Source organism: Mustela lutreola, chromosome 7 (genome assembly GCF_030435805.1).
Source record: "Mustela lutreola isolate mMusLut2 chromosome 7, mMusLut2.pri, whole genome shotgun sequence".
Lineage (NCBI taxonomy): Eukaryota > Metazoa > Chordata > Mammalia > Carnivora > Mustelidae > Mustela > Mustela lutreola.
In genome coordinates this window covers 114,776,110-114,794,858 of record NC_081296.1, presented here as the reverse complement: position 1 = coordinate 114,794,858, position 18,749 = coordinate 114,776,110, and the positions used below count along the sequence as shown (strand labels likewise).

Sequence of the window (18,749 nt, the reverse complement as noted above, 5' to 3'; positions counted from 1 at the left end):
TTATGAAGACCAGTCCTCAACCACCTCCTTCCAGCCCTTTGTGCCAGCTGCACTGGCGAGGCAAAGACCTGGGAATGACCTATCCTGGCAGCACCAGCCAGCCCAGAGCACGGTTAAGAGGGACAAGGGGACTTGTGAACTAGCTGCTGGGGCAGCAGGGGAGGAGAGAGACACCAGGACTTTGACTTGGCATTGCTAAGTCCCTTTTCCACAGGAGAAGGCAGCGACAGATATTTAAACCCGAGATGAAGCTAGGATGGGGCTTAGAGGCTGGTGGGAAGGATACACAATGTATTTTTTGAATAGCTCTGGGGAAACAAACTAATCTTCTCAAGTACAGGTTATTATATAGACTGGTGTTGCCATGGAATATTGGAAAAGCCAAGAGAAGGAAAGCTGTTCTAGCTTGTTCAGATTGGGTCTGAGCAGAGTTTACTAGGAAGGCCTGGAACTAGTGATCTGCATGCCTATGGCAGTAGACCACCTGGCCATTCTCAAAGCACAGAGAGATCCAGATCCAGATGGATTGGGGCAGGGAGCAGCTGTAGGAGTGGAAAAAAGAATGGTATATATTCTAGGATTATCTGCTCTCGTTTTGTGAACAATAGTATTGGTGTTTTGATAGAGATTACATTCTATCTGTAGATTGCTTTGGGCAATATAGACATTTCAGCAACATTAATTCTAACATATGAGCATGTTATATCTTTCCAGTTATTTGTTATTATCTTTCCATTTATTCCATGTTACACCGTCAAATAATCCTTAAATTTGTATGGACACAAAAGACCCTCAACAGCCAAAGCAATCTTGAGAGAGAAGGACAGAGATGGAGGAAGCCCAATCCCAGATTTCAAATAATGCTACAAATCTACAATAATCAAAAACAGGATGGTACTGGCACAAAAACAGACGCAGAGATCAATGGAACAGAACAGAACCCAAGAATAATCCCACACTTACACGGTCAATCTATGACAAAGGACTATGAATGTGCAAAGTCTCTTCAATAAATGGTGTTGGGAAAACCAGACAGCTGCATGCAAAAGAATGAAACTAGACCACTTTCTTCTAACACATAAAAATAAACTCAAAATGTTTTAAATATCTAAATGTGAGATCTGAAACCATAAAACTCCTCAAAGAAAACATAGGCAGCATCTCTTGGACATCGGCCTTAGCAACATATTTATGGATATGTCTCCTCAGGCAAGGGAAACAAAAGCAAAAATAAACTATGAGAAATGCACCAAAATTAAAAAGCTTTTGCACAGTGAAGGAAACCATTAACAAAACAAAAAGGCAACTTACGGAATGTGAGATGCCATTTGCAAATGATATATTCAATAAGGGGTTAATATCCAAAATACAGACAAAACTTAGACAACACCAAAAACCCAACGATCGGATTAAAAAATGGGCAGAGATTTTGGAGAACAGGGTGGAGATTTCTCAAGAAATTAAAAATAGAGCTTCCCTATGACCCTGCAATTGCACTACTGGGTATTTACCCTAAAGATAACAGATGTAATGAAAAGAAGGGCCATCTGTACCCCAATGTTTATAGCAGCAATGGCCACGGTCGCCAAACTGTGGAAAGAACCAAGATACCCTTCAATGAACGAATGGATAAGGAAGATGTGGTCCATATACACTATGGAGTATTGTGCCTCCATCAGAAAGGATGAATACCCAACTTTTGCAGCAACATGGACGGGACTAGAAGAGATTATGCTGAGTGAAATAAGTCAAGCAGAGAGAGTCAATTATCATATGGTTTCACTTATTTGTGGAGCATAACAAATAACATGGAGGACATGGGGAGATGGAGAGGAGAAGGGATTGAAGGAAATTGGAAGGGGAGGTGAACCATGAGAGACTATGGACTCTGAAAAATGACCTGAGGGTTTTGAAGGGGTGGGGGATGGGAGGTTGGGGGAGCCAGGTGGTGAGTATTAAGGAGGGCACGGATTGCATGGAGCACTGGGTGTGGTGCAAAAACAATGAATACTGTTATGCTGAAAAGAAATAAAAACAAACAAACAAACAAACAAAAAACATGGGAAGAGGACCTGGATAGACATTTTCCCAAGGAAGACCTACAGATGGCCAAAAGACTATGAGAAGATGCACAACATCACTCATCAGCAGGGGAATAAAAATCAAAATCACAATGAGCTATCACCTCACACCTGTCAGAACGGCTAATGTCAAAAAGACAAGAAGCAACAAGTGTTGGCAAGGATGAGGAGAAAAAGGAACCCTCGTGCACTATTGGTGGGAATGCAAATTGGTGCAGTCACTATGAAAAAAGGTATGGCAGTTCCTTGAAACATTAAAAATGGAAATACCATATGATCCAGTAATCCCACCTCTGGATATTTACCCAAAGAAAACAAAAACACTAACTTGAAAAGATATATGCATCTCTATGCTTATTGTCACATTTTTTGACAATAGCCAAGATACGAAAACAACCCAAGTGTCCATCCATAGATGAATGGATAGAGATGTGGGATATATATACAATGAAGTATCACTCAACCATAAAAAGTAATGAGATGTTGCCATTAGTAACAACGTGGATGGACCTAGTAATGTATTATGCTAACTATAACAAGTCAGACAGATGCTGTATGACACACTTATATGTGGAATCCAAACAAAACCAAACCAAACCAAACCAGAAAAAGACTCCTAAATACAGAAAATAAACTGATGGTTGCCAGTGAGTGGGTGGAGTGGGGGAGGATAGGCAAAATAGGTGAAGGAAATTGACAGGTATAAACTTCCAGTTATAAAATAAATAAATCATGGCACGAAAAGGAATATAGTCAATAATATTGTAATCATTTTGTATGGTGACAGAAGGTAGCTACGTTTATTGTAGTGACCATTTCATAATGCATGTAATTATTGAGTCACTCTGTTATAAAACTGAAGCTAACATGATATGGTATGTTACCTATACATCAATTTTAAAAAGGTACAATTTTTGTCAATGCCATAGCTTAATAAGTGGTAGCCATTATTACTACCTTATATATATATCTATGTTATATGTTCTTGTATTATAGCAGGTGTTGACCGAAGTGCTTCGAATTCGTTCTGTATAATATTTATAGGGACCCTGATTATCATTCCCATTTTACAGATTGGAAAACTGAGGAATAGTCCAATCTGTAAGCTGTTCAATGCCCCCCAGTTCGGGAGTGGTAGAGCTGGGATTCAAACCCAGGTGTATCTAGCACTAGAAGTCTTTGCTTTCAGTCACTGCGCTAACCCTCCTCTTAAGGCAACCAATCTTCTCATTTGGATTCTGGATTAAAGAAACCAGTGTGGACTGACAGGTCAGGAGGAATCACAGGATAACATCCAGGACCTCATTTGAATAAGAATACACAGCACTTTGTGTGCTTTCCGTTACATCTCCTTCGCTGGCCCCTGGAGCCAGGGGTTACTGAGAGAAGGGGGAGAGAAAACAGTCTTGAACCTAAAGAATCCTTTAGTCTGACTACCTTGCTTTACTTGAAACAAATGGGCGGTCTTTATACTGGAGAAAAGAAGATAAAGGGGCACTGTTGAAATTTTCAAATACCAGGAGAGTTGTTGGCAGCAAGAGGCACTTCTAAATAAAAGAAATATGTTCAGGGAGGGGGAATTAAAGGGACATATATAAGCTTATAAGGGCAATTAAAGGAAGTTTAATACTCGATGCCATGAAGTGACAGAAAGGGGTTTCCCAGGAAGAGCATGACGGTCTTACTAGAAACATCTGAAGAAGAACTTCTGGGATTTGGCAAGGATGCCAGATGCCCTCCATGGCATCAGGTGGGAAGGGAGACCAACGAACGGCCTCCGCGGACTATGGGCTGTTCACAAGATTCTACAGTCTTATCTTCCCTTTTGTCTCTTTTCAGATTTGTCATTAAGATTTCTGGGAGAGAAGAGCTAACATTCTGACATGAAGGTGACTGTAAGTGGACTTGTCTTTGTGAAAAGTAAAATGAAACAAAACTTGCTCAAGCTAATCTCCTGGGGCTGGTCATGAAGAAGGGGGCACATCAGTACATTTGGAAAATACCAACGGATCAACGTCTATACTGAGAAGTTACTTATAACTAACCTACATCAGAATATTCCTTAAGTTTCTCCAGAGACACAGTACACGGTGTACTTTATTTTCTCCTCATGAAAGCCAGTAGAGTAAATGCCCTGTCCTGTTGCAGTTCCCGTAAGGGGGCAGAACCAATGCTAAAATCTACAGTGGGTTTGATGGCCCTATTTTTCATGCTGTCCGTGATTAGAATCCAACAGCCTTTCTGTGGGCCTCTACATAACTCCTTTTCAGTGCTTCAAACACTCTGATTTTCCTGTGTTTTATAATCATTATAGCTTCCCCTGAGTCTCAAGTCATAGGACAACGTTGGTTTAAAAAAAGGCAAAGGTCAGAGGTGAGTCCCAGAGATCGAAGTCCAAGGTCAGGCACTTGTGACAACACTTGTGTTGGCCAATATGGTTTTATGCCTGGCAAATGACTGTCTCAAGCATCCCTGACTGATGGGGCAGGTTTTACCACTTTCCTGAGTGTTAAAGGAAAAGAAAGCTCTACTCACTCTGGCCACTCCACAGGCCCAAAGCACTTCTTCATTTCGGATGTGATTCCCCCCAAATACAGCTATTTAAAGGAAGCAAGTACTAAACAAGGGTCCTCTAGAGAACACAACACAGTGCCTTTTACTTCCTCCTGATGAACCTAGGCCAACACCCTTCTTTTTATAGGATACACATTATCTGTGGCATCCAAACCAAACCTGACAATCAACTGCTAAAAATTATTGATCTTTGATAACTGGAAAGGACACATGAAAGAAAAAGTATACTAGTTATATTCACAAGAATTTTTCCAGCTTCTGACCCACAGATCTCTGTTAGCAAATCACCCCATAGAAAAGGGAGCATAGAAATGCTCCTTTTACAAAACCTCTGATATCTTTACCCTCATGGATGAGATATGGAAATTAAAGAGGCAAATGGTATTAGTACTCCATTTAAAAAAGAAGAAGAAGAAGGAAAAAAAAAACCCCAAAACAAAACAAAAACTCTTTCACACTGCCACCCACAAATAAAACATTAGGACCTCTATTCCTAAGTAAACTTATGAGCTAAAAGGAGGAGGAGGGAAGCTGAGAGCAGTATCTTTCATGAACTATGATAAAAAAAATACAATAAGTCTGTGGGAGGATCAGTGTGCTGGTGTTTTTCTGTCTTCTGCCAACACTAGCATTGATCTATCCGTAAGGAAATGGTTCATTTCTGAAAGATGTTAACTGCACTAGCAGTTTCAGTAAGAGGGCTGTGGAACAGCTCAATTTCCTCACATGGAAACTCTAGTCCCAGTAAAGCGCTATCTGGTTGCATGTTAACCTTCTCTCTTGCTAAAGGATCTTTCAGTAATTTCTTTTGGATTTTCCCCGTCACAGTATTGGAAAATCAATTCTAATGATCCAGAGTTGGATTCTCTACCTGGTCCTAGTTTTTCCTCCACTTCCTCAGCCTCCTTCAGGCTGACTGTCTCCCTTCAGCATCTCGAATTCTGCCAGGAGGAGAGTGGGGAATGGAGGGGGTCAAATTCAATGCTGCTCTCATCAACTGCCTGGCAGCAGACATGGGACACACTTGATCCCAGCATTAATTGTGATTCTCCCTTCGTGCACAGAGGCAAACAGAATTCCTGCAGACAAGGCACAGATGATGAAATCTGAGAGTTGTGAGGACAGATCAAACCCACACAAGCACACACACACTTTAGTTCCTATAAAGCTTAGGAACAAAAGCACTCTGTAATCTCCCTCTAATGCTGAGTTTACAATGCCTCCTGAACGGACAAAGGTGACTCAGGAGAATACAACAAACTTTTTTCAGCACTTATGTAACCTGGCCACCTGTGTAATCTCAGAGACAAGGGCATTGACTTCACCTGAGTCAGCACCGAGACTCATGATCCCTAGCAGGAGATGATGTATCACAAAGGAAGACTCACTTCACAGAAAGGCCCTTCTTAAGCTCCGTGGACTCGTGAGGGCTTCCCCAAGTCTCAGTCTCTCTCTCTCTCTCTGGAGCTACATGAGGGAAAACTCAGCGCAACCACAAAACTTCTAAACAAACTCCGTATTTTCTTCTGTGTTACAATTATTAGCATTTAGGGATAATTTAGTGCCAGTTAAGGAAACTCAGCCAACAGAAAGCATGTATTATTCTAAAACCAAGGGAAAGAAAACTTCTTTAAAAATCGGCTTTAAAGACATAAACCGGAGTGCCTTTACACAAGTGTGTCTTCATATATCTTTTCTGTGTTAATGTCTGTGGGTAGTGCCAGTTTTCATAATCTATAAGCATGAATGGGTGGGACTGTTTTGCTTTTAGAGCATGGACATGTGAACATTTCACATACACATTTAAAGGGAAGAAGAGAAATGAGAGACAGAAGGACAAGCAAGAAAAAGTCTTCCCACTGCAGTTTTCTTGTGTATGTGATGGTTATTTTTAGTTGTAAGGATTACTGGTTAACGATTTGGGAATTTTTCCCAAGTAGAAGTCCTGGGCTAAACACTGTTTTTCCAGCTCCCCTCTTCCCAATGGTTCTATGCCCCAGGGGAGTGTCCTCATAGGCAAGTCCTCTGCCTCTCGCCCTGTCTATATGAAATGCCTGGACATGCACACACTAAGTTCACAACCTTGAGGGGCGGGTGTAAAGGTGATCAAGGGAAGGACTATGGTCGAAAAGTAACATCGATTTGGGAGTTCTGTTGGGTACAACACCGGTGCCCATCCTGTTCAACCACTCACTTTCTATGGAACAGGGGACAAGAACACCCCCTTATCCCCACGTCAGGGGACTCACATTATTATACCATACCAAGCAAGCCACAGGGTCCTTGACATCCATGATTCTATGGTATGCTACAAAAATGGGTATCCAAACAGTTTCTACAGATAATAATACCTTCCAGTTTAAAAGGTAAGAAGGAATTCAGAAAACATTTTGTTTTGAAGGGGGAAAAAAAGGCAACCAAAATATTTATCAGACACCAATTCCAGGAACAGGGCTAACCTTATGTTCCAAAGAAAAGTGCCATCAGGAAATCTCAGAAGCCAAGTGGGGGATGGCTCACCACACTGAGTGGTTCAGGGAGAGGATGTGAAAGGTTGGCTTGGAGATCTTGGCCCTTCCTGCCTTGGTGGAAAAGGGCGGATTCAGCCTGCAGGAAAGGATCCCATAGGGCAGCAGGGGAGCAGCTCAGGGCAGAGCTCACCAGAGACGGCTGTCTTCTTCACTGCTCTTTATTTAAAAATCCTTCTTTGGGGGACACATAGTTATTCAACTTGGGGTTGAGGAAATACTTCTTGGGAAGGCAGGGCGACTGTTTATGGCTGTTAAAGAATGAATATGCTAGGGGCGCCTGGGTGGCTCAGTGGTTTGGGCTGCTGCCTTCGGCTCGGGTCATGATCTCAGGGTCCTGGGATCGAGCCCCTCATCGGGCTCCCTGCTCCGCAGGAAGCCTGCTTCCCTCTCTCTCTCCCTCTCTCTCTGCCTGCCTCTCTGCCTACTTGTGATCTCTGTCTGTCAAATAAATAAATAAAATCTTTAAAAAAAAAAAAAAAAGAATGAATATGCTAAAACCACAGATAATTTTATCTTTTAGCATAAAAATGGACACCCAGTCCAGGACCTTGAGACTCTTACCAGCAATAAAAAGGCAAAGGTTGGATCCAAATCCAGATCCATCGTGTTGTAACATGCCTCAGAATTTCCTTCTTTTTTAAGGGCGAATGATCGTCCACTGTATGCATATTCCACATTTTGTTTATCCATTCATCTCTCGATGAACACTTGGATTGTTGCCACCCTTCAGATATTGTGAATAATGCTGCCATGAAAATTGGTGTACAAATATCTGTTCAAGTCCCTGCTTTTAATTCTTCTGGCAATACATCCAGAAGTAGAATTTGTAGGCCGTGTGGTAATTTTTTTAATGCTTTGACAAACTGCCTGCCATCTTGTTTTCCACAGTGGCTGCGCCATCTTACCTTCCCATGAAAACTGCACAAGGGTTTTAATTTACTTGTTTAAGGTGCTGAATGGCCTTTGGTGAGTCATAATTTCCCTGGGCCTCAGTTTCCATATCTATAAAACGAGGGGATTAGAATGGACAATCTCTAAAGTTTCTTCTAGCAATAAAAAACTATATTGTTCTAATTAAATCAAGTAGCAATTAAAGCCAGAAAGGAGTCCGAATAGTTTATAAGCATGACTTGATACCTTAAACCTTCTTCCTAATACAATAAACAAAGTAAACATTTTTCAAAGAAAAGGGCAAAAAATCTAAAAATCTTTTCATAGACAGCTGCCATTGATGATGGTAGTGGTCACCTCCCAAGCATTTCCTCTGCTGAACACTGTTCCACACTAACTCATGCCCCACTTGCACAGATAAGGAAACTGAGGCATTGCAGAATTACACTATATGCCCAAGGGAACACAGCCAGAGAGCAAAGAGCCAAGATTTTCACATGGGGACAGGTTCTTCATCACCAAACCTCCTCAGTGTTTCTCCTCAAGTCCTGAGTGTTCTTAACTCTTTTCTTTCTTTTTCCTTGATCACACTTCCATTTAAATGTCTTAGCCCTCTGCAAAGAATAGCTGAATTTCCTCTGCTGTGGCATTTAGGCTTCTTATTTTTAGGCACAGAGGCTGAAATGTACAAAACTGTCCCAGAAATCCTCTGGGTGAATGCTTTTTAGTAATTTTATCTGATACCTTTTCAGGTGTTTTTCAGAAAATCACTTTTAAGGGACACTCCTTGAAGGAAGAAGAAACAGGATCCTTATAGTATTCTGGATAATAGTCTTATGACGTGGATTTTATTACCTTGATTTTGCAAGCAAAGACACTGAGATTCAGAGAGGTGTGGTAGCTCACCCAGGTCACTGAGCCAAAATAGAATAGAGCTGCGAGGTAAGCCTGTCACCAAGTGAAGCCCACGCTTCTTCCTACAGGGAGACACCCCACCAAGAACACAGAAGGCCACTTAGGAAAATCACTGCAAGGTCAATGACATATCACAATCTCAGGTGCTGTCTCTACCCAGTTGAGCAACTGGTGTCTGAAAGAAAAATAAAGGGAAGTGAAGAGGTTCACAGGTTGCCCGGAGCAAATCTGCAAGGAGAGGGAACTCTGTCTCCAATGAAGATTAGACTCTCTGTGGGCACCAGAGGCTCTGTTTTCTCTTAGAGCAAAGATTGTGGAGGGAGGATATTACTGGAAAACAAATATTCTAGTTACAAAACAAAAATTTTATATATATATATATATATATATATATATATATATATATATTTATATTTATATATCTCAAAGATATAGTTAAAGTAATTGGACTTACCTGGTTAAGAAGAAACCATCTTACTAGTTCCATATGGTTCTTAATCTTGCTGAGTACTAATTCTAGGTTTTATAAGGATTGGGTGAGGGAGAGTAAGATCTAGGTCCCAGACTTAGTTGGGAAAAACTCTCTCAAGAGGATTCTGAAATACTAGAATAAAGTTCAGGACTTCAAAAATTTTGAATAAAAATATTAAGAGAAGGACATGTGAGTGACGGCCAATTCAAATGATAAGGTGACTTCAAGATTTCCACCGGATTCTGACAAAAGCTAGGAGATATTTATCAGAGAAATGACCTGCATTGTTAACCCTACATAGAGATCATTAACGTTTCTTGAGGCATAGACTGACTTATTTCCTACCCTTCATGATACTTAGCATAATGACATTTATATACCAAGCCAACGATGGACATTTCTTTATAGTTTGAACCAGTATTTTCATTTGAATTATAAACTCTGAGGTCTTTCTTGTAAAACTTAAAAATGCTACATGAGCTACAGTAATTGAATTGAATACGTATGCCGTGAAAAACAATGGAAAAAAAAAAAAAACAGTAATGACGGTAGTGGTTGTCAGCCACAGAGGGTTAGCACACCTGAAGAGCCAGATTATGGACCATGGTACTGGAGAAGTAATAATGCAGCATAAGCCTGATCCTGTAGCATGATTAGGTTGTGTTAAAGTAGCTTAGGTCATTGGAGTTGGCTGGGGCCAACCTAGGTGAGTACAGTTCCCTTCCAGAAGTTTAGATGTTTCACAGCACGAATCCACAGAGACAAGCCCTCCTTTGTCTTTTATTGATGAAATTATAAAAGCCACACTGTCTTTGTTTCCTGAGTCGAAAACTTCTACCAATGATACAAATCACTTGTTCTTGCGAAAACAGGCTAGGTAGGAGACATTTGGTAGAATCCAAAGTGACTTCACTTTTGTTTCTATAAGAGATTCATGTTTCCTCAATATCAGGAGAGTTCTGGCACGTAGCCTTGAGAATCAAGTTACCAATTACAATTCATTTTGGCAATATCTGCCCGAGAAGGATTTCTATGATTATCTCACTTGTAGTGATAGGGAGAACTCTCAGGGACAATCATGCCTTCAGCCCCAGTACATGGTGACCTGTATACAAAATGTTCTTGAAATGGCACTGATTATGACTGAAGATTTCTAAAGAGAGATAAGTCTCCAACAAGATAGCCAGTATTTCCCAAATTTAGTTTTTGGTCTCAAATCACTGAAAAGGATGTAACTTCTAGGGGTAATTCTTAACCCCTAGAAACTATCTGACAGAGAATGGATTATTCTGGTCTTTCCCTACTTGATCAATTGTCCTTTTATCCATCTTTATTCCTCTATGTATCTAGTACATGATAATACATGATTTGTGAATCCAACTAACATGGTTCTAGGAATGACAGAGATCACATGTGCTCTTTCATTTTCAACATAAAAGCATCAAATCCATGTTTCCTCCTCTCTTCAAAATAAGGCTTCCAGAACAGTACATGCATGCAAAAAAAGACTTATTATGATACATTAACCTCCCTGCCCCTGACTCCTGGGCCTGGCACCTCATTTATTATTCATTAGAATAATATGGACCCACAAGAAATCTGCCGCAGTCAGGAAAACCTCTCCTGGCCTCGCCCAGCACTAAGGGAAAGACCCCTTCAGCCCGGAAACACAGTCAAAACCCAAATAAAGCAGGAATGGCATTCACCTGACCCAACCCCCTGGCGTGTCCTGACTGTGTAAAGGGGGTGCACCACTTCACCTACGCTTCAGCCACAAGCTAAAAACACTAGATACTCGGCAAACGTTATCAGTGGCTCGCAGCTGGCCCAGAAAGAACTACTGCACCACAGAAGACACTCTGGTTCTTTTCTTCTGCAGATTAAAACATATCCTGCAGTTAGCACTGGTTGCTCACCAGTGTGAGGTGCTGGAAGGACCCAAAGAAGCATGCACAGCCAGCTGGTTTACCATAGGCTGGAACTGGCTGGGTAAGGCACACTTACAGATTTCAGGATCCCTGTGGCATCTTCATGGAGCCAAGTAGGGTAGACCACTTCATCATTCAGGATGGCCTCAAAGAGGTCATCTTCGTTCTCCGCCTCGAAGGGTGCGTGACCACAGAGCATCTCGTAGAGCAACACGCCCATCGCCCACCAATCTACCGCGGGTCCGTAGAGCATTTCCTGGAGGATCTGGGCAGAGGGGGCAATGGGAGAACATCTGATGAACACATGGGTCCTGAATGACTAGGGAAAACAATGGATTGGGCAATAGGCTACATTTCATCTCTAGAGAGTGGTCTCTTTTCTCTGTGGTTCAACTCAGAGGACTTTCCACCCCGGTCATCAAACATCTGTGGCCTGTTTCAGCCAAGGTAAAGGCAGGTACAGATCCAAAGCAGAGAGGGTTTGGGCATGGTGTCCCTATAGAGGGACGAGGACATTGGGCTCACTCACTCGCATGGGGAAGACAGAGGGACTTGTCTTTACTTCGCTAAGTGGGGCTGGGATCAAAGCACCGAGCAAGTGCAACGCGGAAAATAAAGCGCTGTGAGTAGAGCACACTCTGTCCTCTTTCAGGGCGAAGGCCTAAAGCCCCTGCAAGGTTTACACAAAATCTTGAACTCAAATCATTATTTGTAGGAACCAAGGACATTTTCAGGCACCCTTTACCCCGTGAGGCATCAGATGTCCGCTTTCAGCGCACCCACAGAGCTTAGTGCACAGAGGCAGCCCGTGGCATTGATGCTCAGGATTCCCCAAGCTGTGCTCACCTCTGGTGCAATATAGTCGGGTGTGCCACAGAAGGTCGCTGTGGTGACTCCATTACAGATGCCCTCTTTGCACATGCCGAAGTCCGCCAGCTTACAGTGGCCCTCATGATCCAACAGCACGTTGTCCAGTTTGAGGTCTCTGAAAGAAAGAGCGAGCAGCATATGTAGGACGGCCAGGCCCCATACCCCGATGGGCTGGCTTGCAGGATGAGTGATAAGACCACACCAAGCAAGCTTCCGGCATCCACCTCAAAGGAAACAAACTTCTCTGGGTTATCTTGGAAAAAGCTTTGGGTCAACTCTCAAAGTTTGTCTCATGGTTCCTAGACAATGGTCCCATGTGAATAGGTCACCGTGTCTAACAACCGAGAGGCGATGGTTCCCCCTCATGGTGGGAGGGGGGTCTTCATGGTCGCTACAGAACCTTCCTTCTGGAGCCTCACCCCTCCTCCCCCTGCCCCCCCCCCCCCCCCCGTGGGCTGTGGTGGGGCACCCATGGCTCTGTGTTCCTACCCCTGCTCTGGGAATCAAGTTCTGCTGGCCTGCTTGGCCTGAGGGAAAGATTGGTGTCTGTCCAGCCTGGGATCACATTTCAGCTCCGAGAAGGGAGGGGATGACCAAGCTGGCGGGACCAGTTTCCAAGCTGTACCCTGGGAGCTGACAAGTTGATACAGCCTAACCACACAGGTCTTATAGAGAGCGGTCACCAGAGACACCCAGGAATGAAAATGGAGTCCTGTTTTCTAGGAATCCCCGTTAAGTGAGATAAAAGCAGAGGAGTTTTCCAGGCACACATCAGTGGGGACGCAGAGCAGTCCTCCTCTCTGCTTGGGGCCCTCCTGGCAGCAGTCTCCCCAGGAGTAAGCAGTGTAAGCAGAGGTGTGCTGGGTCTCTGCGCACCCACTGCAGAAAAGCAAGCGTTTTCCACCCTAAACCAAACCTGGCCTCGTTCCCCACCTCCATACAAAATCCCACTTTCCAACAAGCAAGTGTTTTCAGTGGGCTGTGATCCGTGGAAAGTTTCCTTCCACCACAGCCCCAACACAGCAGAAGCTAGACGTATGTAACCCATGGGAGGGAGGACTTGCGAGACGCAGGGCAGCGGGTGGGATGACTGAGAGCCTGTACACGGGAGGGAGGCCACTGCCAGGAGTGTGGTCTTTCTCAACTGTTCTTTCAGGAGTGGTCACAGACCCTAGGCCCTATTAGCGCCTACTTGTCTGGATCCCCGGGGACAGACAGTGCACATCAGAGGTGGTCAAGGTTAGAGATTAAAGTCTGCCTCCCCAGGAGCGAGCAAGACTGTGGGGGATCAGAGTGAGCCCACGGGTGGCCTCTGTCAGCACCATGTTCTAGCCCAGCCAGCCAGGCCCGTGTGGACCTGTGCCCAGAGCCCGCTCTCCCACGTTGCCCAACAAGGTTATTGGGTCTCTGAATTCTCCTGAAGCTGTTAGCCTGCTGAGGGCTCATAAAGGATTTTCTTTGGTAACAGAAAACAAGTGCTAACAGAAACCTACAACGGTCTCAAGAACTGACCTGTGATTGCTCAAGGGAGTTTGTGACTAACATCCCAAGTTCGAGGTTTAATTGGATATTACTCAGTTGCTGTCATGGGTAGCAGGAATTGTTCTGGGAGAGACAAGTGCTTGTGATCAGCGTTGTAAGCCACCCAGAAACGTGCCCTCTGCACAGAGAAGTCCGGGAACCCGGCCTCATGGCCTGGAAGACAGACCCGGGTGTGCAGGGGGAGCGACGCATCCCTATTACAGGAAGCCCGAGGCCACAGAGGGAGGTTATATACTTCAGTCCTGCCATTTCAGACTCATTTTTGGCATTCTTCAGAACTGTGTGAGGCCCAAGGGAAATGCCGTTGCTGGTTTCATACTAGGTGCTATCTAACAGACAAAGCGTCCACACTGGGCTCCCAAAGGGCCTCAATTAAGAGCATATTATAATCCCAGGCTACCAGTTCTGGTAGCCTTTGTCCAAATATCTCACACTTTGTCTTTAAATTCTGTCCTGATATCCCGGGATAGTCAACGTTGTCCCTTGAGTACTCAGTTCATGCCTCCATGATGGTGCACCCGGCCAATGCCATATTCCAGAAGGCTCTGTCTGTGTACCTGTCTCCCCCCTTGCTGGAGCTAAAGCCTTCCTCCTCCCTCGCTCTAGCTTGGGCCTGGCAGAAGGTGCTGACCACAGAGATAAACAGAAGCATTTCATACAGATGACAGTGAGCTGTCCTAGCCAACTCAGAGCCTGTCGTATTTTTAGGGGAAGAAAGGAAGCTTCATAAACCCCACTGGGATCCTTGTTCCAAAGAAATTAAACTTAGACAAAGGGATGTAATTTACCCCTTAGAGATGGATTCCAGAGGGAAAAGAAGAATCCTGAAATATAAGCTCAAATTCTTCACTTTGGTGAAGCTGGAGAAGGGAAACTACTTTGGGAAAGGCAATTATGGACCCAATCATAATACTTTGCTTGCAGCCAGATAAAAGAGTAAAATGGTGACCGGGTTAAATAGATCCAAAGGTTAAAGATCCATTCATGGCCACGGTCAGCTTCCTTTCTAAGGGTAATCATTTTTACTTAAAAAAAAAAAAAAGGCAAAAACCACCCATGACTATGACTTTGAAATAGGCAGAGGTCAGTTTTTGCCTTTGGAGTAGTTCTTCCACCTCCAATGCCAACATGTAACTCAACAGCCAAACTTAACAAGGCTACACAGTGAAGATCACAAGTTCATACAGGGCAGAAGCTCAGATCCCAAAATGCCAAATACACAATTATGGGCTCATCTTTCATTAGCGGATTGAACACCAGTATTTCATAGCTCTAACTTCTGTCATAAGCAGAGAAGGGTAGAAAGAGTTATTTTACACATTGTTGTTGCCAGGTAATCAGGGTTAAAATGCCCACAGTGGTTTCACAAAAGCATCCCAAGTAGTTGAGGACAAAGGAAATTCAGAAATTCTATTTATTGTGTTTCCACCATGAACTATTCCAAGAGTCATAAAACAGAACGACATGAGTCTTTCTGCTTAGATCACTGGAATCAGTGACTCTTCCAAAAGAAATAAAGGAAGGTGAGTTGAGAGCTGGCTCCTTGAATGAGAATAACTCTAAAAGACTATTCAGTAACTATTTTTAATGCATTTGAAAATTTATCATGGAAAATTTCAAATCTACACAAACATGCAGAAAATAGAACTCCCGTGGTGAGTTTTGTGTATACTTTCACTCCTGATCTCATCCATCTTTCTTCAAGTTTTGAAGCAAACTGAAGACATAAAATCATCCCATCTATAACTATTTTAACACCTGAATCGAATCTAAGAGCCAATAATTCAATAAAATAAAACTTTGATATTGCTTATTCTAATACATACAGTCAATATACTATTACAAGTATATTGCTTTTTGTGTGCTTGTTTGGGTAGGTGTGTGCATGTGTCCAGGGAACCTGAAGAAAGATTCTGTGGGTAAGAACAATAGTATAATAGTAGCTACCATACAATGAATGCTCACCAGGTGGTAAGTGCTTTAACCATATTATTTTATCCTCATAGCAACCCTCTGAGCTAGGATCTACAGCAACATCATTTAGTTACCCAAGGGTAAATCCAGGATTCAAACTCAGTTCTGCTCACCTCCCTCCAAAGCATGGTGTCATCACCCCCTAGAACAGGCAAATACACTCTCTGATATACAGGTATTGCATTGCTGGCTAATTGGAATAAGAACTACCCAAGAATCAGTAAGTATCCCAAGACTGAATTATGATAAAGGGACATTTTTGTGCACATCATTTTATAATTATTAAAATTTTACCAAAAAATTTTTTTTTTGCTTTGGTTTTTAGTTTGTGCATGGAGAGGGAATTCAATGGATTTTACCCAAACTTTGAATGTATGGGAGTAGTAATGTGCACACCAAATGTGTCTCTAGTGGTCAAATATTCAGAACATAATTCACTGCTCTCTTCTGAGGAGGAGAGGCTGGTGGATGGGTAAGGGTGAAGAAGTAGATGAAAAGAATGAATTTAATATTATAATCACAATTACATAACAAAACCATTTAGGGCTAGCTTGTATTTTGAATGTCTGGGTTTATATAAACTTGCAATTTCAAGGCAAGACTGATTGTGTTAAATTGGTAAAAGAATTACCAATAATTCTTGGGGCGCCTGGGTGGCTCAGTCAGTTAAGCATCCAACTTCAGGTCAGGTCATGCTCTCAGCATTGTGAGATGGCCCCCCCAGGGCTTCAAGCAGCTCCGGCTGGCTCTGCTCTGGGTGTGGAGCCTGCTTAAGATTCTCTCCCTCCCTTGAGCTCCTACATGCACTCTTTAAAAAAATGGTGAAACATCACTGAAGTATCAAAAGTCTAATATCTGATTTTATCATCAATTAGATAGAATGCCATTCATGTATTATTTAACCCAAGATATATTCAGCCATTCACCCACCCCATAAATCTTAGAGGACCATCTCTGAGCCAAATAATATGCTAGGGGCTAAGAGTCCGGAATGAGACAGGAGATAGCTTGAACCTTTTAAGGCAGGGGCCAGTCAAAATTCCAGTTTTTGGCCTAAGAAGAAAGAGAAACCATAAGAACGTTTTACACAGGAGTTGGACAGCATTAACTTGTGATTTTACAATGAACCTCCAGCTACGACGTGGATGACAGGTTAGGGGGTGTTGAGAGAACTTGAGGAAACTAGCTGGAAAGCCACTGAAGTGTTCAGAAAAACAATGATGGTGTCCCGAAACAGGGTAGGGCTGTAAGGCAGAGAGAACTAGATGGTCCCAGAATGATTAGGGGGTAAAAGTAAAGGGAGGTAGTAATGGAAGGATAGAGACAGTAAAAGGGAAGAAGGCGTGAGCATGTTCTGGGCATGTTCTGGCTCACAGAATTTGTTTTGGACATATTGAGCTATTTTTTAGACATCCAAGTGGAGACATTTAAAGGCAGCTGAATATACATGGCTAGAAGTCAGAGGAAAAGCTGGGCTGGAGATATAAATTTGAGAGTCATTAGCAGAGTGTGGGTAAGTTCACCTGGGGAGAGGGAATGGAATGAGAAGGGTATTCTAAGGATAAGATCCCTGGTCTTTTTTACACTGGGTCCACAAATACCAGTGATAAATCAGAGCCAGAGTAGGTATACTGTTGAGTGCCTGGGAAAGTAAGCTTCCCAAGGACCCAACTCTTCTGCCTCCAAGTGGGCCATCCCTTGTCTTGCCAAGGCTTGAAGGGTTAGAAAACATTAACCCTTTACATTCAAAATCATCTAATGGATTCTTCCTAGGTTTGACCTTCAACCCCCGCTACGTGATGTGATGCCTTTGTAAGCGTAAACTCAGTATTCTAGTTTACAAAAGGGTTCATTGCCACATCTTTTGTAATAGCAAAAACTTGGAAATAAGCCAAATTATGTATTACTAGGGGAATGGCTAAACAAATATGGTATATCATGACAAAATTTTATGGAAGCTGCTAAAAAAAAAAGTCCTTTATAAAAGACTAAAAATGTAAAGACATTTTTAATGACAGAAATTTTATCTTTTGAAAATTATTTCTTTTGTGATTATAGGAGTAATATTTTCATTACATAAAATTCAGTCATTCCTGAAAAAAACAGGGAAAATGATGACAGTCTCACAGTCTTCAAATCTTTTCTTCTTAATACTCTACTAAAATGTATTATGAGTAACTTGCTTTTCTTACCTAATAAATATTTTGGACATATTTCTATATCCTGTAGATCTGTCATATTTTCTGTAATGATTATCTAAGATGCCATTTGAAAAGTGTATCATAATTTAACTAGTCCCCTCTCCATGAACATTTAGATGGCTTTTAATTTTTTAAAACATCAAACCAGAAAGTAATGAACATTATTTGCATATTTGTAGGAAGGTTTACTATGGATAGGTTTTTAGAAGTAGAAATGCTGTGTCAAAGGATATAAATGTTTACAATTTAAACATATGTTGAGCAATTGCTGAGAAAGTTTGCATCAATTTATACTCCCACCAATAGTGTACAAGAACATCCATTTGGCTTCGTGACTCAAATCAAACATCATCCTTAAGTACTTGCCAATTTGCTAGGGAAAATGATCTCATTGTTTTACCTTCATTTCTTGATTATTAATGAGATATAGCTTTTAAAAAAATGTTTAATGACCATTTGTATTTCTTCTGTCTGTTGCCTATTCACATGTTTTACCCATTTTAAAATTTGAGTTATCTTTCTAATTATTTTTTAGAAGCTCATTACATATCATGGATAGTAGTGATTTGTTATATAGATTGCAAATATTATTACGCAATTTGTTTTTAAGTTTTATTTATGGTAACTTTCATATTTTTATACAGTCAAATCTTTTCATTTTTCCTTTATGGCTGCTGGACTTCATGACTTATTTACAGGCTGATAAAATTCCAAGTGGAAAAGCACGATACAAATAATTTTTCAATATTCTCTTAATTATGGTTGTTAGA

The 18,749-nt window shown here is 42.0% G+C and overlaps 1 protein-coding gene across 1 annotated transcript in view; it reads right to left on the bottom strand.

Annotated features, from left to right (window-relative positions):
• PRKCH (protein kinase C eta) overlaps positions 1-18,749 on the bottom strand; it is a 225,288-nt gene that overhangs the window by 16,115 nt on the left and 190,424 nt on the right. Inside the window, exons 11-12 of the mRNA XM_059182259.1 lie at positions 12,239-12,377; positions 11,469-11,657 (exon numbers count right to left, since the gene is read on the bottom strand). Of these exons, the coding sequence (XP_059038242.1) occupies positions 11,469-11,657; positions 12,239-12,377 (328 nt within the window). The remainder of the gene's footprint in view (positions 1-11,468; positions 11,658-12,238; positions 12,378-18,749) is intronic.